Raw genomic sequence first — 21,591 nt, forward strand, 5'->3', positions numbered from 1 at the left:
TAGTCAGTTTCTAAGTAAAAAAGCAAGGTGCTGGTTATCACTTACATAGCTTGGATTTATTTATTATATGCCAACAAGTCAGTATTGACTCTTAGGGACCACATAGATTGATTTTCTTCATGACAATCTGTCTCTAACCTGGTCTTCCAATGGTGCACTCCCTGCTATCATAATGCTGGTCATCCATCTTACTGCTGGTCATCTTTTTTTTCTTTTCATTTTCACAGATTTCCCTTGAGATGTCATGCCTCCACATAATGTGTACAAAGTAAGATAATTTAGGTTTGGTCATTTGAGCTTTGAGTGAGAACTCTGGGTTGTTACCTATATAACAAGTGATTGGATATTGTCCAGATCACCTTTTCTATGTTGAAACTGCCTCTCTTGCTCAGAGTTATAAATCTGAAGGAATGTCATCTGCAGAGGTCCTTGCTTGAGCCTTCTAAATGATGGCTTTCCAATCTCTAGGACCATTCTCTCTCACACACAGACTATTATGTTATCAAAGAACTGCAAACAAGTCACTATACAAAAAGGCATTGGGACTTACAGTAAAGCGCTTTCTTGCTGTTACACTTATACTACTGATTTTTGTGATTTAATTTTATGTTGTTATGTAAACAGCTAGAGTAATCAGAAATGGAGTGGCATATAAGCCAAATAAATAAACTCTAGCCCCCTTATTTATTTATTTATTTTATTTATTTAATTTTGTCATAACAATATACACAAGCATAACAAGCATAACACAAAAGATTATATAATATATAAACATATATATGAGGAGAAACAAGGTAGTATAAGCATATATATATATATATATATATATATATATATATATATATAAATATATATATATTTGTTATATATATATATATATATAGGTCTTTGGTTGTTCGGGTTTTCTCCCATGTAAAATTGGAAGTGTCTTGGCGACGTTTCGACGAAGTCTCATTCGTCATCTTCAGGCTTCAGCTTCGTGCTTCTGGGAGCAATGTGTGATCGCAGCTGTGTCTTCCTTTTAACTGCTAGTGGGGGTTTGAACTGATTGGGTGGGAGCTTGGCTGTGCTCTGATTGGATGGGGTTTTTTTTGTGCTCTGATTGGCTGGGTGTGTGTCCTGTGTTGGTGGGGGCTTGGTTGTGCTCAGTTTAGTCTGTGTTGCAGGGGGATTTGAGCTGGTGAGCTGCATAGCTGTTGTTTGGCTTTGTGGTCGTGCTACATCTTCATAGTGGGTGTCAGTCTGCTGCATGAATGGATTGGAGGGGTTTGAAATGGCTAATGTTGCAGCTGCGGTCTGGCTTCTGGTCCTTGGTCGTGCTTCATGATCAGTGTGGGTTTGGGTCTGCTTTCTGGGTGGATGTGCTGTGGTGACATCCTGTGTGGACCTTGTGAGTGTGGGTCTGGTGTCATTCCTCGTGTTAGGGACTCGTTTGTCAATAAAGGCGGGTTTCCAAATGGCTGGTAGGCGGGAGGTGTCATCTCGTTTGTTCATGCTGTGTGGGCGTTTTTCTATCTCAATGGCTTCTCTGATTATTCTATTGTTAAAGTGTTCAGTTTTGGCGATAGTTCTGGTCTTTTAAAAGTCAATATCATGTCCTGTGACTTTGGAAACCCGCCCTTATTGACAAACGAGTCCCTAACACGAGGAATGACACCAGACCCACACTCATGAGGTCCACACAGGATGTCACCACCGCACATATACGGCTTATACTCGAGTTTTTTTTTTTCTTCTTTTTTTCACATTATACCGGATGGCGCAAACTTGGCGGGCTTTTGCATTAGCGCGGGGAAGCCCTGCCGGTGCAGTGAGAGGGCGGGGCGGGGGAGCCGCCAGCCTTCTCGGCTGAGGGAGGGAGGGTTTCCCCGACCGGTAGCTGCCTCATTTCCCACCCTCGGCTTATACTCGAGTCCCCAGTTTACCCCAGTTTTTTGGGGTAAAATTGGGGACCTCGGCTTATACTCGGATCGGCTTATATTCGAGTATATACGGTATATATATATATATATATATATATATAGGAAGAAATAATAGGACAGGAATGGTAGGCACATTTGTTGTCTTATGCACGCCCCTTAGAGTCCTCTTAGGAATGTGGTGAAGTCAACAGTGGATAGATTTTTAATAAAACTTTTGGGGTTATGAGAAGAGACCACAAAGTCTTATTATAGAGATAAAAATGAGAGACATGCAAAATTTGTTTCTGAATTTTTTACCTACAATATTTGGAATAGTGTCCTAGAATATGGTAAATCTGTTGCTGGCCCAAGCATTTAGACCAGGGGTGTCAAATTCCTGACATCATGTTGTCGTCACATGACATATCACAACTTTTCCCCCCTTCGCTAAACCAGGGGTGGGCATGGCCAGCACGTAATACATCCGGCCCATGGGCCACAAGTTTGACACCCCCGATTTAGACTGACCTTGTTAAATGTATTGCATCAGTTACATGAATTCAAAGATTTTAGAATGAAAATTGTGTTGTAATGTAAAATATGTTCCACAAACTGCCAAAGTAATAAATTAGTCCTGAGTCTTCTGTAGAAATATGGATCATTAAAAATTCAATTTCTGAAGCCTTTAACATAAAATATGTTAAAACTCATATTGCACCCATATAGATGTTTATATTTTTATTAAAGAAGTAGTAATTTCAATTATTAATATGAATTAATATAAAGATTAATCAGTTATTAAGATGAACACTTGTATGATAAATGAAGTGTGACAAATATCATTTCCACCCGAGCATATAACACTAATAAATTATTGAGAAATCCCTTTGGAATCTAATGCAGACTGAGCCATGTTGAGCATTAATTCCCAAGTGATAAAATGTAACCAGGCAACACTACCATTTTTACTCTACTCCATTGTGCCTAGAAAGAGCCTCTCCACTGCCATAAGAACAGCACTGAAAACTGACAAAGAAAGGCAAGTCAAAGCGAAATGTAACAGAATGTGTTTCTCCTGCTAAAATTATAATTATACAATCTACCATAACCCTAGACCCGTTTTTCCATCTTACTATTCTTTAGAGCAGGGGGTGGTGAACTATGGCCCCTTTATGAGCTGTGGATTTTAACTCCCAGAATTCCTGAGTGCTGGCTCAGGAATTCTGGGAGTTAAAGTTACAGGCCATAAAGGGGCCATAGAGATCTACTTTAGAGAGAAAGGAACCATATTTTTTTAACACAACAAGCTCAGAACAATAAATTATTAATTGGGACACTGAGAAGAAACGGTACTTCTTGATAGCTTGAATGCCATTGATACAACTCTCCCACAAATTCACAAGTCATATTTAACCAATCCAACTATACTACAGCTTAACATGTCATATGAACCTGCTCTGACTCCAGTTATTGAAAAAACCCCGTGATTTAAATAAAACTTTGCTCAGTGAGACATGTCCAATTAAGAGAATAGGGAATGAATAGAACTACCCCTAATGTATAATCAAAAATAAGTAAGAGGAGTTTCACTTAGGCTCATTAAACTTCTTTAGGTTGACTGGGATCAATAAATTCTGAAATGTGACCAGTATGGGTAATATAGTGCTCAGTTACAGGAACTGATAGCTAACTAGGGAGCAGGCTGTAGAGAGACCCTTAGAAGAGATATTGATGGAGCTGCTAGAACTTACCGAACTCACATAGCTCAGTATATTTTGTCATTAGTTTGTGGATTAATTTGTCACATAAACCTGGAGTTAACTGAATAAACTATGATTTACTTAACTATGGATTAGTGTGTTGTATAACCACAATTATGGAGAGGGTACGCAACTTGGGCGTCCTCCTGGATGAACGGCTGTCTTTTGAAGATCATTTGACGGCCGTCTCCAGGAGAGCTTTTTACCAGGTTCGCCTGTTGCGCCTGTTGCGCCCCTTTCTAGACCGGGATGCCCTATGCACGGTCACTCACGCCCTCGTGACGTCTCGCCTGGATTACTGCAACGCTCTCTACATGGGGCTCCCCTTGAAGGGCATCCGGAGACTGCAGTTAGTTCAGAATGCGGCTGCGCGGGTTATAGAGGGAGCCCCTCGTGGCTCCCGTATGACACCTATCCTGCGCAGGCTGCACTGGCTACCTGTGGCCTTCCGGGTGCGCTTCAAGGTTTTGGTAACCACCTTTAAAGCGCTCCATGGCATAGGGCCGGGTTACTTACGGGACCGCCTACTGCTACCAAATGCCTCTCACCGACCCGTGCGCTCTCACAGAGAGGGACTCCTCAGGGTGCCGTCAGCTAGGCAGTGTCGTCTGGCGACGCCCAGGGGAAGGGCCTTCTCTGTGGGGGCTCCCACCCTCTGGAACGAACTCCCCCCAGGACTCCATCAACTTCCGGACCTCCGAACCTTCCGTCGCGAGCTTAAAACATATCTTTTTATCTGTGCAGGACTGGACTAGATTTTAAATTTATAGGGGTTTTAAATTGGTTTTAAAATTTATATTATTTTTTAAGAATTTGGCTTTTAGAATAAGTTTTTTAATGGTTATTTTAATTTGTATATAAATGTTTTTATCTGCCTGTGAACCGCCCTGAGTCCTTCGGGAGATAGGGCGGTATATAAATACGAATAAACTAAACTAAACTAAACTAAACAATTATCCAAGATCAAATGACACACATTCTGAAATGGCACATGAAGCATGGCACATGAGGAAGAAAATCTGTACCTAGATTTATTAGACCAACCAACCTGAGAGAAAGGCTTTTGAATCCCCTACTACAGGTAGTCCTCAATGTCAATGTGGTCAATGTATGACCACAATTAAGCCCAAAATTTTGGTTGGTAAGCAAGGCAGTTGTTAAGCGAGATTTGCCCTATATTACAACCTTTCTTGCTACAATTGTTAAGTGAATCACTGCAGTTGTTAAGTTAGTAACATGGTTGTTAAGTGGATCTGCTTTCCCATTGACTTTGCTTGTCAGAAGATTGCAAAAGATGATCACATGACCTGGGACACTGCAACCATGATAAATATGAGTCACCTGTCAAGCATCCAAATTTTGATCACGTGACCATGTGATGATGCAATAGGCATAGGTGTGAAAAATGGTCATAAGTCACCTTGTTCAATGCTGTTGTAACTTTGAATGGCCACTAAATGAACTGTTGTGAATCAAAGACTTGTATTTCTCATCAGGAAGAGAGAGAATGAAAGCAACAAATGGAAATGGTAGGAAGACCTAGTAATTAAGTTATATAATGTTTGCCACCTATTGATATCCAGAAAAGACTACTAATATTCTGAATAAAGAATCAATTGCTGACCATTCTGTTCTGAAAATATAAATTCTATATCCATTTATCTATAACAACATTCTTCTCTTATCTCAATCCAATATTTATCAAGCCTAACTAAGAAGCTGTAATACTGGTACATATAACAATAATTTAAAAATATTTTAACCTTTGTAAGCTGGATGTGGGTGTTTATTTTGTACTACTATTAAACTGTGGCTTTGTTGGTAACTTCAAGATTGCTACCTTTTAAAATAAAAAATAAAAATTGCCTACTTGTTATTTTAAGAAGCTTGCAATAACTTATAAAAATCTTGTTTTCTCTAAAAAGAGGGAAATATGATTGTTAAAAAGTCTTTCTAAAATATTTTCACTTATGAGTAACACATACAAGTAATCCTTGCCACCACAATTGGGGCTGAAATCCTGGTCATTGAGTGAGGCGGTCATTAAGCGAGACACTCACATGACTGCTTCACTCAGTGAAAGCAATCCTGACTCTCCCAGTTGCAATTGTTAGGCACAGATGGATGCATAGACTGCATAGATGGAGCAAAAGAGCTCCCTGACAAAAGAGGACAGGCAGCTTCCTTTCTGTGCATAAAGTAGTTGGCTGCAGAAATGAAGCTTGGAACGTTGGGATCCAATGTTCTGTCTTACACATTGGTAACAAAAACCAGAACACCAAATACAGTCTGGGACAATACGACCTCGTAGACAACCCTCACTCTGTCAATGAGCTAGGAATACTCATTTCAAAAGATCTAGAGCTCACTGTAACAACATTGCCAAAAAGACATTAAGAGTTGTTAACCTAATTTTGCGAAGCTTCTTCTCCGGTAACATACTCCGGTACTGCAAATCAGGGCATACAAAGCCTTTTCCACTCATACAGCTCATCTGCCTGGAATCCACACTGTATGACGGACATTAATGCAATCAAACAAGTCCAGAGGTATTTCACGAGAAGAGTACTCCACTCCTCTTCTCGCAATAGAATACCTTATGCCACAAGACTTGAAATTTTGGGCCTGGACAACCTAGAACTATGCCACCTACGATCTGACCTAAGCTAAAATTGTCTGCTACAACATCCTACCTGTCAATGACTACTTCAGCTTCAACTGCAACAATACACGGGCAAACAATAGATACAAACTCATAGTAAACCACTCCAAATTTGGTTGCAGAAAATACGACTTCAGCAACAGAGTGGTCAATGCCTGGAACGTACTACCTGACTCTGTTGTTACATCCTCAACCCCCCATAATGGTAACCTTAAACTGTCTACTGTGGACCTCACCCCATTCCTAAGAGGTCTGTAAGGGGGCATGCTTAAGCGCACCAACGTGCCTACCATCCCTGTCCTACTGTTTCCATTTATTCATACTCATTTCCTATGTTAATACTTATACCTATTTATACTTGTATATATATCCTTGTATATATTTATACAACATACATATATGTTGATATGTTATATTTACACTTATACTTATTTTCTCATACATGCTTTACAAATAAATAAAAATACAAAAATACAACCTTGGTTTCTGCAGACCTTTGGAGGAGTCCCCCCAACCTCCATGCACCAAAGAGAACTTGTGCAGTGGGCTGGAAAAAGTTTTGATCTTCAGGATTCCCACATTGTTTCTCCACTCCAGAGCAGAGGCTCCTCTCCCTTCCATGCACAGAAGATAATTTTTCACAATTCCTGCTATGTTTCTCCAGCCAGCCCACTTGTTTTCTTCCACATACAGAGGGAAAAGGAACTCCTATACTGGTGAAATGAAAGATCCAAGTTTCATTTCTGCAGCCACCTATATGTGGAAGGGAGGGGAAATCCTTTGATAGCAGCTTGCAACTTCCATGCTGGCTTCCCCACTGACTTTTTTGGGAAGCCAGAAGAGAAGATCACATAATTGTGAGCTGCTTGCCGTTGTAAATACAGTTGCCAAGCACCCGAATCACAATGATGTAACTGGGGGTGGGCAATACGAACATGTTATGATATGCTTTATGGACCATAAAACACCCTTTCCAAGCCATCATAACTTCGAACAGTTGTTAAACACCTAGTCATAAGTCAAGAACTACCTGTAGTTTGAAATAAATCATTAAACCTGCTCCATTTCAATTTAATCTCTGAGTAAATAAATAAAATTCAATAATAAAGTATCCTACTTTGGATACATTAGGTAAAGACCTAGCTCCCTGGAAAAGGCTGTAATTCTGGGAAAAGTAGAAGGAAAGAGAAGATAACCAACAGCAGTTACAGTACACTAATTGTTTACTTATTAATCAAATTTGTATAACTGCCCACCTAACTGTTGAAAGACCAAATTAGGGATAGATCATCATTATGAAGAAAATCTATCTGTGGTAACTAAGAGTCAGTACTGACTTGATGGCACAAAATTATTCAAAAACTAAGTCCTTTAAGGAGACTTCATTTCCTGGCTTAGGTTACTATCTTTCTTTGATCCGAGGGTTCTAGCAGGTTTTGTATAACATGTTGCAATCTGAAGTGATAGTTAAAGAGTTCATGTTAAAGAGTTTTTGTTGTTAATGGTTAGAATTTTTAATGACCTGCAAGTCTCAAGACACTTTTTGTCCCTTACAGCAAGGGTCTCCAATGCCCAGGCTACAGACAGATACCGGTTTGTGGCCTCTTAGGAACGGGACCACACAAGCAGCAGGTGAGCAAGCAAAGCTTCATCTGCACGTGCACAGAATCTAGGTTGCGCATGAACTATTCCCCCCTTCCCCGCAAGTCCATGAAAGACAATTTTTCTTCCAAACCCTATCCCTGGTGCTAGAAAAGTTGGTGGTGCCTTATAATTGTAAAAACTCACATAAAATGCAAAACAAATTCTATATACAAGTGATCCTCCACTTATAACCACAACTGGATCCAGAATCTTGGTTGGTTGGCAAAGTAATTGTTAAACAAAATGTCACATGACTGATTTGCAGCACAAGCCATGGATGACTTGGGAGTACAGTATGTGGCAGTGCAGCACAGAGACTCGGTGCCCTTAGAAGCTTCAGCACACCCAGCCTGGCTCAAGAGCATGGTTGCACCCCAGGAAGCCCTAGTCACCCACCAAACCCAGGAGTGCTTATGACTGCAATCCTACCCCTCAATCTCTCCCCACCACACAAATCTATGTCCTTTTGAATTACCTCTTGGCAGCAGCAGGGCTGAGGTAGAGGCCTGAAGTATTCAGCAGTCTCAGGTAGCTGACACTGCCCACAAGCCTCTACTTCAGCCACAATGCTGCTGCTGCTGCCGCCACTGAGAAATGCTGCCTCAGACCCCACACTGCAGCCTGCAATGCCACCACCAACTGCCCCTGCCACTCTGTGTTCCACCGGATCTGCCATGCCCCACTGACCTTCTCCATTTTTCTACTGCTGCTGCCAAGCAGGCCCACAGCCTATGTGAGGCAGCTGATGGCCATGCCAGGCCTTCTATGAGAGGCCACTTTGCATCATTCTCCAAGCTAGCATCCCATTCACAAAATCCTTTGAAAGGTTCATTCCCCCAAATTGCTTACGCCATTCCTAAAAGTTACATGATTCTGATTGCATGGCCATATCCAGCTTCAGGAACAAATTTTAAGTTTTAAGTCTATTTTTTCAGCATCATCAAAATATCTTTTTTTGTGTCCTTGTAGAAAATTAAAAGACTGTTATTCCATTTGGCCCTCTTTATTTGCATCCTAAAAATGCAACCAATCTGTATTATCTCTAGCTGACTTTGCAAAATGTCAGTTAATTGATAATGTAACATGTCTTGAGAAAAATAGCTTCAGGATTTGGACACCTATTGAAATGAATAAAATAATGAATGAAGACAGCCATTGTATGTCTGCAGATGTATAGCCCAAGTCACAGGCTTGATTGGAAAATGGAAGGAAAACATCATGGAAAGCAGCAATGGCAAATACTTCCTATACTATTGCCAAGGAAATACATGGAATATGTCCAATAAATATTCAAGAAGTGCAGTTGATTTGAAGGAATGCAGCGTTTACTTTTTATATCTCAATATGACACAGGTAGTATTCAATTTATGACTGTAATGGAGTCTGTCAATTATGGTAGTAAGTTGTGATAGTTGTAAAACAGACTGTCATGTGACCAACCTGATTTTATGAACCATTTTTGCAGCAATTCTTAAACAAATGCTGCAATTGTAAACTGACCACTGCAGTCACTAAGCGAACCCATTGTTTGCTTTGAGGCATTTTTGCTGAAAACCATTTTTCAGTCAGTTTTTGGCAAAAACCTCATAAATCGCAGTCATGTGACTGTGGGATCCTGCAAATGGCTGTACATATGGGCCAGATGCTAATCATCCAAAATGTGACTACTGCATTACTTGCAGGGGGGGCAGCCATCAGAACTTCAAAACTGGGTCTTAAGTATTGGGGGTACATAACTTTGGGGGGGGGTCTATTAGGTTACCTGTTGTAAGTCATGGACTGCCTGTTCCAGTTTCCATCACAATGGCTTTAAAATGGGTTATGACATAATGTTAAAAAGCAGAAAGTATTCTATATCAAGGGCTGCAAGAAATGCCACTGCAAACTGGTGCAGCACACTCCTTACTGTCCTGTATGCCCATTCTGGCTTGGATAGTAGAAAAATCTTTCGAACTAGCTTCTCACTTACAAGATATCCTGGACAATGCCTGGCCTAGAGATTTGATTTTGACTTTGAAAGAAGGACCAGCCTAATTACTGACAGTCATGGGTGGTGGGGCAGTATAGTACAGTGGGATTTGCCGGTTTACTCCCTCCATTAAAACCTACCTCCTACTCAGCCCTAGTCCACCTTAAGAAGAGTAATGGGTGAATGTCTTCTCACTGGCTGATGACATCTGGTAGGAGAGAGAGAGAAACAAAGCCAACTTGACCCACCAATCCTTTCTCTTAGCAAATCTGCACACAGTACAGAACTGACTCCACATGACCCATGACAGGTTAGGGATCTGCAACAGGGGCAGTCCTCATTTTCTGTTGGTTCAAGGAGGGGCAGAGAACACTTTGAACTTTAAGGAAGGTTGGCTTCTAAAAACAAGAAAGTCTCATTGCTACCACTTGACTAACTCCCACTTACACTAAGAAAACATCCCCATCAATTTCTTGAGCACTTCCTGAAGACTGCCAAGAGCTCAAATAATGAACCAAGTTTTCTTTTGAGTTGTGACTCTAGTTTGCTTGGTTAGGCTGCAACTCATGAATCCGCCCTAATCTTCTGGAAATTAAGCAGGGTAAAGATGCGGGCGCTCTCGGGCAATTCTTCCACAAAATGTCCTTTGCTCGATGAACCAGCTTCCTGCTTATCGCTTGCAACAAGTGAGTCTGCCCCCACCAGCAGAAGCCTGGCTCTACCTCCTGGGACTTCTTCCTTCAGGGCAAACAAGCAGCGGATTAGGCGGCGCACAAGGAAACCGTAGCGCTTTGGAAGCGCAGCCTGGTGGCGAGGCTGGCCTCCTGGCTGGGCGCGCGCTGACGGGAAGCTACATTCCCGCCAGGTGCACCCCAACCCTGAGGGCCGCTTCCACAACGCCCCCCCCCCGTCTCAACTTCGGCAGCCTTATCGCTCGACGGCCGGCGCGCCACTCACCTTTCCGTCGGCCTCAGCGGGAGGCAAGAGATTGCCAAAGCGGAGGAGAGCCCCACAAGGCACCTTGACCGAGAGCGAGAAGTAAGAGGCGGGGCGCAGCCACGGGCGCTGCCAGGGGAGACGGGAGGAGGGAACGCAGGTCATTCACGAAGCAGCCCATTGGCATTCGCTCGGCGACTTCCCCGCTTGAGCCGAGAGGGAACTGGAGCTTGGAGGCTCGTTCTAATCGGCGCTCTCCTTCCTGGGACCGCTCGTGCCACCTTCCTGGCTGAAGCATTGGGAGGAAAGCGCCCGCCTGAAATTGCAATCCTGTATTGGCGTATCTAGGAAAACTCCTCAGGATTTGCCTCCGAAGAAATGAGGACTGGGTTGATTACGGAAAAGAATGGTAAAAAGCGCCCCAGGTTTCGTTCCCTGCACCTAATGCAGGGAGTCTAATGTAGTCGGTCACAAAGCAGATTACTGTACGGCACAAGCCTTTGGATGTAATAAACTACTCAAATTCAGTGGAGCTTAGTCGCAGTTAAGCCTTAAAGAATAGGATTCTTTGAAGGCTGGGAAAAAACTGGCCATATTTGACATGTTTGCAATGATATTGATGCAGGTAGAAGGAGGGTGTATTCTAGATAAATGAGAACATTTAATAACAGTAACGTTTTTAGAATCATTTCACTAACCTCTTAATCCGTCTAAACTATAGGGTAAAATGGTCCAGAACACCATCTTCCTAGCTATATTAAAAAAATCAAAGGGCCATTGCATTAATGCAATAAGGGACAATATTTCCATGGAAACCCATTTCCAGAGAAAAAGCTGTATTTCAAGCCTCTCACTCCAGCTTCCCAATCAGCCAAAATAATCATATTGGACAGTCATACAAGATTGTTTTAGAAAATGGCCAGGAATGCCAGTTTACAGTCAGCCAGTCCAATTGAAATCATCAGTCATAAAACTAGAGGAAATTGGAACTGCAAACATGGAATTGTTTTATGAAACTCACAGACCATTGATTCTAGGAAAACTCTGTTTTTTAAAAAAGATAACTCCCAGGATATCAACTTGCTAATCAGTTAAGCTAACCAAATTTCACCAGTTTTGTGAAACTAAAGAAGACGAATGCTAGACATCTAATTTTTCCATGCCTATTAAGTTCTGCCACCCACTCCGAACAGGTTGAAAAACTGTTCTGATCATCACTTCCCAACTAGTCAAAACAGCAGAACTGACAAGAAATTGCATGAAATTTAGAGCTTTCTGATGCAGTAGGGTATAAAATATCCAAAGGAACTAAGTTCTCTTAGCCATTCTGGGCAAGGTAGATATAGATTAGGTAGGTAGGTAGGTAGGTAGGTAGACAATGGAAAATGATTCCCATTGATGTTTTATTTTATCAAAACCTTTTAACTTTTTTTGGGGGGTGACTTGTAATTAGTGTATGATTTGTCTGATTGAGGAAAATAAACACCAGGCAGTTATCCAAAGAGAAAAAATCTTGTATCTTTTCTCCCAGAGAAGCATTTTCCATTGTGGAACAATGATGGGGAAATTCTTTTTGATACCCAACCATAATCTTGTAATTTAAAGTTTAATTTTTTAATTAAATTTTTTCTTGTCATTTCTCCTAGAACAGGGGTCTTCAACCTTGGCAACTTTAATTCTGGGAATTCAACTCCCAGAATTCCCCAGACAGCTTTCTTGTCATGTCTCCTAGAACAGGGATCTCCAACCTTGGCAACTTTAAGCCTTCAACTCCGCCAGGCTTAAAGTTGCCAAGGCTGGAGACCTCTGTCCTAGAACAAACCAGTCTTCTTCTATATGATAGCTCTCGAGATTCATAGCTGTCAAGTCATAGACTTTTTCCCAGACTAAATATTTAATGCCTCCAACCATTCTGCCTAAATTTTATAACATTTTAGATGTAATCTGACCAATACAGAATAAACAATTACTTTTCTTTACCTTGACATTATACTTTTGTTGATGCAGTTTAGGGTATTTTTGTAGCTATATCATACAATGGATTCATGTTTAATTTGTGATTTATTAAGAAAGTTCTTATTTTTTACTGATTTCAATGTCAAAGGGTGAGTAAGGTGGATCTCCCCAATGTAAATAAAACTGAAGTTTTTTATGGAATCTTGGAAATTCTATTGACAATGACATGAAAATGATGGCATAGTTAAGAAATACATAGTGGTTAAGGCATCAGGGTACAAAGCGGGAGATTCTGAAAAGCGGGGTGTCTTTGGGCCAGTCACTCTTTCTCAGTCCAAAGTTGTTGCTGTGGGGAAAATAGGAGGAGGAAGGTGTACTGGATATGCTTTACACAAAATATATCTATGAGTGTTGCCAACTCTCGTCCATCACTGCCTATCAAACTCTATTCCTCTGGATATCCTAAATTCCAGGAGTGTGTGGGTAAGTGTGGGTATCCTGAAATCAGCACACTCATTGTGCTTTGTTCATTCTCAGAAGGAGAAAATGGGGTAGAAACCACTAACTATGTAATCAGCTTAAAAAACAAACAAACCAAGAATTGAATGGTAGTGTAAAACTGATTTTGTCTATCAATTTCTCAAAATATTAAACAGTTTAGCAAATGTGCAACCAAGATACAACAAATAAATGAAGAATAAGAAGCTGTGTAAATTTTTCATTTAATATATTTCTTTGATGGTGTGCAGTTCAATTTTCATTTCAAAACATATTTTTGATAATAAAAATTATTTTATAAAACAATAATTGCTTTTATTGTAATGCCCCAAATAAAATATTTGTGTATATAGGCTTCTTCAGTTAATAAGCACTCTGAACATTATCCTTAACCAATTGGATTAAAGCAACTGTTTTAATAAACCTTGAGTTTGGTTTGGCATGTCTTGGTATTTTTATAATGGAAGTTAATTTTTTCCGTATCTTCTTCAATTAGAAGTCCTTTGAAATAGAATCCCTATAAAAGAAGAAAGAAATTTTGTATTTTATCCAGTGATGATTGTCCATTTCTTTTAACACACAAACACACATAACACAAATCTCTTTTTTTCGTTCTTGAATTATAAAGATAAATTCTTTTTTAGCTAATACTTATGGTCTCTGTGGAAAAACATGCCCCATTTTATTGATGAACTCAAAAGCATGTTTAATTCATACAGTTGTATAATCCATAGTCCCTCCCAAATCATGAAAATGAACTGTTACAAAAACAATCAATAATTTTGTGATAAAGAAAATGGAAAGGAAGAAAAAGATCAAGAATGACATGAGGGGATCTAAATATCACTGAATGAGTTCATATGAATAGCATCTTCAGAAGCCTTCTGCTTGCAACAGAATAATGAAATCAGTATTGCAACAATATCAAGATGAACATACAAAAAGGTGGGGGCTTGGTGCATAACAGTGCTTTCATTAGTCTGACACCCCCCCTCCAGCTTTTCCATAGATTGCAGAGGTGGCATTCAGCTGGTTCTAATCAGCTCTGGAGAACCAGTAGTAGAAATTTTGAGTAGTTCGGAGAACCAGCAAATACCACCTCTGACTGGCCCTGCCCCCATCTATTCGCTGCCTCCCAAGTCCCAGCTGATCAGCTGGGTCTTTTTTTGTCCCCCTGCACACGGAGCTGGAAAGCAGATTAGTGGGGTGGGGAGGGAATGGAGATTTTACAGTATCCTTCCCCTGCCACACGACACCCACAGAACCAGTAGTAAAAAGTTTTAAATCCCACCACTGCATAGATGCCACTGATATGGTTTGCTTGGCATGAACCTCATGGTTGGTTAGGGTTTATGGCTTAGCTTAAAGAGAACCCAGCCAACTGTGGTTTATTAACTGATGATTAAGCAAACCATGATACAGAACCAATCACTGTCCTGAAACAGTTCAGAACACAAGAAAAAAAATAAAATTAGAATTCTCTTAGCAGTTTTTAACACTTGAGATTTTATAAGCCATCTTGGGCACACTTTTGCAGAACAGCAACAAAGAAATAAAATGATGGACTTCATTTGTCCATTTGTCTGAAATGGTGTAGGGTTTCCTGCCCGGGCAGGGGGTTGGACTAGAAGACCTCCAAGGTCCTTCCAACTCTGTTATTATGTTATGTTAAAATTTCTAATTTAAGGATGTCTTTGTAACATGATAAAGAGAAGATCTGTACCTGAATAACAGTGAGAGAAAGGAGATATATTTTTAACAGACATTTTCTTACCCATCCAAAGATCTATCCAGAGACCTCTCAGGAGACCAGTGCCGGCAACGTTCAGGTGATGTTGATCTTATTGTAGAAGTTAAATGGTATGAAGCTGTACGACTCTGTCGACGAAGTTCTTGGACTGCACGTTCCCTAAAAAAATTTCAAAGAATGTATTTAAATAAGAGTACTTAATGCACATACTTTCCTAAGTCCAGCAGCTACTGTCTCTTAAAAATCTCAGAGGAATGTTTTTAACTTTTTATTTTTAAAAGGGACATAAATAATTTTTTTCTAATTTTGGACAGTAAGTGCCTAGATGTTGAAGTAAGGACACGCATAAAAGTCAGAGAGTAACTGATTCAATAAAAAAATTTTTTTTGAAAAAAATATAGAAGATCAGACATTTGCATAGAATTCAGAGAGAATGGGACTGAATGGAATTCTATCAGTGCCTATTTCAAATGTAGGCCAAAGTTCCAGCTTTCTACGGAATTTCCACTAGAGTTATTCTTTAAATTGTTACCTTCTATTTAGTATAGTGTTAGTCTTAGTGGCTACACACAAAGATCAGGAGAAAGTAATACAATATTTTTGCCAGTCCCACAGCAGCATGTTTGTTGTTGTTTTTTAAAAAAACCATTTACATGTAAAGAGACTGCCAAAAATCTGCTTTTCTTTTTTACAACTATTGTCTCCTCAGAACTCTGGCCCATTTATATGGTGAACACGGCCTATTTCCAAAACATCCTTTTCTCCACATTGGTCTCACTTTTGACAATGATTTTAGCTCCTTTTATTTCAGCCTACTCAACATAAGGATAAATACATGCAACGGTGGGAGAAGCTAATGGGAAAAGAAGCTCAAGAGAGCTTAAGGAAGATTACATTAAAAATACAATTAGAAACAAGACTATGTTAAAAGAAAATATGGATGCAGTTTCAATAAGGAGATAAAAGATAAGAAAAGAAAAGAAGTCAATGTGACTAAATAAAAAACTTAGTAAAGAACTAAAATAAAAAAATACATTCAAGAAATGAAAACAGAACTAGATCACAAAGCAAAACTACAGAGTGGTAGCCCAGAAATACAAAACTGACGTCAGGAAAGCAAAAGGTCATATTTTATTGATTGATTGATTGATTGATTGGATTTATATGACCACCCATCGTAGAGGTATGACTCTGAGCAACTCTCAATATTAAAAATAAGAACATATACAAAAATATATAAAAACCATAACACCCAGAAAAAAATTACAAAGCCACAATCCAATACAACATAACAAAGCAAGGGACTCAACACCCAGAAAAAAATTACAAAGCCACAATCCAATACAACATAACAAAGCAAGGGACTCAAAACCCCTAAATCCTATAGCCATTCAATCTTGCTAGTTCCGAAAACTGTTGCATCCTGTCCAGGCACCCACAGCCTACATTCCACCATATCACTCAGATGATCTCAAGGGGATATGCAATGCTGGATATAATCAGCATGATAGGGTCTGTTTTCCTTCCAATGGCTTCCTGCATTACTTTCTATTCTTAAAATTCCCCCAAATATTAAACAAATTAAATCATGGGAGTTTTACATGGGAGAAAGTGCATTTAAGGACAATTACGTTTCATTCAGGGAAAGCCTGACTGTAAAACTTCATGATAAGTCCCAATAAATTACCTGATCCCATAAATAAATTGGAAGATACTTTGTATATATCCAAACAGTGAAACTACAGGTTTCACTTAACTTACCCCTACAATTAGAACGAGAATTTTGGTCACTGAGCAAAATGATCATTAAGCAAGATACCCATATGACTGTTTCACTCAATAACTGTAATTCTAGATCTCCCTATTGTGGCAGTTTTTGTTTTTGTTTTTTTATTTCTTTTTGTCACAACAGTATACACAAACAATTGTCATAGATAAAACAACATATTTTGAAGAAAATATATACATATATGTAAAAAAATATGCATCAACTATATCAATTTGATATGATGAAGGGAACAATAGGACAGGAACGGTAGGCACTTTTGTGCTCTTATGCACGTCCCTTATAGCCCTCTTAGGAATGGGGTGAGGTCAATAGTAGACAGTTTTTGGTTGAAGATTTTGGGATTTTGAGTAGAGACTATGGAGTCAGGTAATGAGTTCCAAGCATTAACAACTCTGTTACAGAAGTCATATTTTCTGCAATCAAGTTTGAAGCGGTTGACATTTAGCTTGAATCTATTTTTTGCTCTTGTAATATTGCAATTGAAGCTGAAGTAGTCTTTTATAGGAAGGATATTGCAATAGATGATTTTGTGTGTTACACAGGTCATGTCGAAGTCGACGGAGTTGTAAGTTTTCTAATCCCAGGATTTCAAGTCTGTTGGTATAAGGTATTTTATTGTTTTCGGAGGAGTGAAGAACTCTTCTAGTAAAATATTTCTGGACTCTTTCTATTGTATTTATGTCAGAGATGTGGTATGGGTTCTAGACGGATGAGCTGTATTCAAGAATAGGTCTGCCAAATGTTTTGTATGCTCTAGTTAGTAGTGTAGAGTTTTTAGAAAAGAAGCTGCATAAAATTAGGTTTACAACTCTTAGGGCTTTTTTTGCTATGTAGTTGCAGTGGGCTTTGGCATTAAGGTCATTTGATATGAGAACTCCAAGATCTTTGACAGGGTGGGAGTCATCAATTAAGTAATGTCCATCAAGTTTGTATTTGATGTTAGGGTTCTTTTTTCCAATATGTAAGACTGAGCATTTGCTGGTTGAGATTTGGAGTTGCCAAGTTTTAGACCAATCGGAAATTAAGTCGAGGTCTTCTTGAAGGGTAGAAGTATTATTAGTGGTATTAAATAGTTTGACATCGTCAGCAAAGAGAACACAATAACTTGAGATGAGGTCACAGAGATCATTTATGTATAGTATGAAGAGTGTTGGTCCAAGAACACTACCTTGGGGAACGCCACTTTTGACAGGAACAAGATTTGATATAACGTTGCCAATTTTGACCATTTATTGTCTGTTTGACAGGAAGGCATTTATCCAATTGTGAAGAGGTCCTGAAATGCCGTAGGATTTTAGTTTGAGGAGTAGTTTATCATGTACTACTGAATCAAAAGCTTTGCAGAAGTCTATGTAGATTGCATCTATTGCTTTTCCTTGATCAAGGTTGGTAGTCCTTGTTTTTGCAGTGGAGAAGTTGTACGTTACAAGACAATTTTTTTCTGAAACCAAATTGTTTATTAGAGAGAAGGTTGTTTGTTTCGAGATGGAGTATAATGGATTGGTTTATGATGGATTCCATTACTTTGCATGAGACACAACATAGAGAGATAGGTCTGTAATTTTCAACAAGGCATGGATCTCCTTTTTTGAAGATAGGGATGACTGTGGCTAGAGACCAGAGTTTTGGAAGGGAACTAGTTTTGAAGGCTTTATTAAATGCTTAATAAAGCATTTTTATTATTATTATTAATGCTTAGGGGTTCAGCTATATTAATTGAAAGTATGCACATAGTCCATCTGGTCCAATAGATAATGATGGTTTCAGATTGCGAAGGGCTTTTTCAACATTATCTTCTGTAAAGTCTACGTGTGTTAGGTCGTTGTTTTTTTCTGTGGAGTCTATATGTGTTGAGTTGTTGTTAACATTTTTGATACGATTGAGGAATGTTGGATATGAGCCATCACTGTTTACAAAGACTGAGCCGAAGAATGTGTTAAAGAGGTTTGCTTTAATTGTTTCGTCAGTACATTATTTACCGTTAGATTCTTTTAGTGGTGGAATGGTTCTTGTTTCTTTTAGTTTATTGTTTACAAAATTATAAAAAGCACGACTGGAATTGGTGCGTAGAAGGTTTTCTTCTTGTTTAGTGTGGTAAGTGTTACATTCTGTTTTTATTTGGTTGCAAATATCTTTGTAGCGGTTTTTGAAGTTTGCTACATAACCTTTTTTGTTTTTTTTCCAGAGGGATTTTTTTTTTGGATTGCAGCTTTTTTATTGATATGAGAAATTTGCGTTTCCTATTGATTTTGGTGATTTGTGGTACATATAGTTTGATGATTTTATTAATTTCAAGTAGGAATACTTTATAGTGGTCTTCTGTAGTGATACAGGTTGAGAATAGATTATGCCAGTCAAGAAATGAGAGATCATTGTTTATAAGGTCATAGTTGGCTTTTTTAAAATTGTAGTTTGGAGTACTATTGTTCAGACGATTTATGCGAGGGCGTATGTTTAAATAAAAGTCTATCATGCAGTGGTCACTGTTGGAAAAGGGTTCATTTACTTGTAGACCATAAATAGAGTTTGCGTTATTACAAAAGATGAGGTCGAGGCAGTTATTGAGTCTAGTATTGTTAGTTACTAATTGTTCAAGGCCTAGGTTTGTAACTGCATTGTATAGAGTAATATGGATTGGTTCGGTTGTACATTCATTTGTTATCCAGTTTATAGAAGGTAGATTTAGGTCTCCCAGAAAGATGAGAGGATATGGGCAAGAGGTAGCCCATGTTAGTAGTGAGGTTAACATATCTGCATGAGCGATGTCGTAGTCAGGAGCTCTGTAGCATAGTATGAATCTTAGTGTGGTATTGGTGGACAGGTCACATACAATAGTTTCAGGTAGAGAGAGTTTATGTGCAACTTGAATATTTTTTAAGTTCAGTTATTTTTTGTAAAAAATAGCTACTCTACCACCTCTGCGATGATCACGATCTGATTGAAGGACTTGATATTCTTTGTTTGAAATAATGGAGTCAGTGAAGGATGAGTTTAGCCATGTTTCACAAACAAATATGATGTCAAATGTACCATTGTTTAATAAGAGGATAAATTCAGGTAATTTGTTTACAATACTTCTTGCATTTAATAATTTACATTTGAGACCTGCAGAATTAAGTGTAGGAGAGGTAAGGGGCGTGCATACCTAGTTTTGATTGGTAGTTGATTGAGGATTTGCAGGTTGATCAACGGGTGAATGTGTGTTTTGATTTATAGATAGATGGATGTCTTGTTTGGTGGATGATTGAATGTTTTGATTGGAGTGAGATTGGGTGATGGGTTGGGTGATGGGTTTGGTGATGGGGTTTTGATTGAAGGATTTTCTTTTTATGCAGTCTGCACGGTAGTCAATATATAGGTTGGTTTCTCCTTCTTCTAGTCGTCGTTTGAGTTCTGAACGAAGTTCACGGGATCTAATACGTTGTAGGAATGATAAGTCTGGTCTAGCTCTAAGTTTGTTGTAGCTGAGGTTATTTTTGGCTATTGTGTTTATAGTATAAATGAGATTTCTTTTGCTGGTTTCATTTTTGCATATGATTCTACAGAATTTGGGTGCTATGAACCATCATTGTATTTGAATTCAGGTCCATCTCTGGAGACTTCGGTTATTTCACTAGGGTCAAAGGATGTAATTTGAAATGATGTTTCGTATTTTATCAATATCTGGTTCATTTGTAATATCAAGACCAAATAATATAGCATTTTGACGTTTTCTCTCTCTCTCCATTGTATCTTTTACTAGCATTTCTACGTTGTTAGGGTGATTGATAGATGTTTGTGATTTGGTTTGTTAAGCAGTTGTGAGTCATTAACTGGAGTGCAGGGTGCCTTGAGGGGTGGAAGAGGCCCTGTGCCCACTGGTGTGCAAAAATCTGCCTGGAATCTGCAGGTCTAAGCTTTCTCCCCATATCATATCCAGGAGGCCCAAATCCTTTCTCTGTTGCACTATACCTAGGAACACTGCAGCTGCTGACAGAGTGTCCAACAAATACGAGGTGTGGCCTTCCTACTGAGGCCAACTCACACTATCCCGCAAATAGGCCCTATTTTTGCAATGGTTCATGAAGGCTAGAAAACTAGCAAATATGACTAGCCTTCAGAACAAGAAAGTTATTAAGTGTGACTAGCCTTCAGAGGGATGTTTGTTAGCTTTCTAGCCAGAAAGTTAGCAAATGGGGCTAGCCATCAAAAAGATTGTGTTAGGAAGATTAGAAAGCTAGTGAATGCAATCATTCTTCTGAAATCACATTATCCATGTGATTTGGAGAAAGCCTTGCAAACCATCACCAAAAGGAAGCCTGCTTACAGGATGGCAGCGAGACAGCCTCATCAGCAGGATGTGCCTATCAGCAGCTGCAGAATAATGCAAAGGTAAGTGGACCCTGGCATGGTGGGGTGGGAAGAAGTGGCCAGGTAATAAGCCAAGGCCCCCAAAGCCAAGGCAGTTTTGTGCATGCTGATGGGCCAGGTTAGCGGCTAAGATGGGAGGAAGATACAGGCAAGAGGGCCAATTGCAATGCCCCTGTGGTCAGTTGTAAGGGCAAGCAGATTGCCAAGTCTAACAGTCATTGATTAAATGGCTGTAAGTCAAGGATTACCTGTAGGATAAAATTGTATAATTGTGTAATTTTAATAATTAAAGATAAATTAATACAGTATATCTATTAAAACAGCAAAACAAATTAGCAATATAACATAACTATTTAAATTTAGAAAATGTAAAATC

General features: G+C 39.2%; 2 protein-coding genes across 6 annotated transcripts in view; both read right to left on the minus strand.

Annotated features, from left to right (window-relative positions):
• The window catches only part of CRACDL (CRACD like), a 56,404-nt gene extending 45,275 nt beyond the window's left edge, over positions 1-11,129 (minus strand). The window contains exons 1-2 of one of the 2 annotated variants that reach the window (XM_058184905.1): positions 10,894-11,129; positions 10,077-10,144 (exon numbers count right to left, since the gene is read on the minus strand). The gene's annotated coding sequence lies outside the window, so the exon portion shown is untranslated. The remainder of the gene's footprint in view (positions 1-10,076; positions 10,145-10,893) is intronic. The other variant, XM_058184908.1, reaches the window with a different exon arrangement.
• A 2,091-nt stretch (positions 11,130-13,220) lies between these two features.
• The window catches only part of TSGA10 (testis specific 10), a 45,987-nt gene continuing 37,616 nt past the window's right edge, over positions 13,221-21,591 (minus strand). For 3 of the 4 annotated variants that reach the window (XM_058184910.1, XM_058184913.1, XM_058184912.1), the window contains 2 exons: positions 15,101-15,235; positions 13,221-13,843 (listed from right to left, as the gene is read on the minus strand). In XM_058184910.1, coding sequence (XP_058040893.1) covers positions 13,819-13,843; positions 15,101-15,235 — 160 coding nt within the window. In that variant the 3' untranslated portion in view covers positions 13,221-13,818. Of the gene's footprint in view, positions 13,844-15,096; positions 15,236-21,591 lie in introns of those variants that run through there. The other variant, XM_058184911.1, reaches the window with a different exon arrangement.

Source organism: Ahaetulla prasina, chromosome 5, assembly GCF_028640845.1.
Source record: "Ahaetulla prasina isolate Xishuangbanna chromosome 5, ASM2864084v1, whole genome shotgun sequence".
Lineage (NCBI taxonomy): Eukaryota > Metazoa > Chordata > Lepidosauria > Squamata > Colubridae > Ahaetulla > Ahaetulla prasina.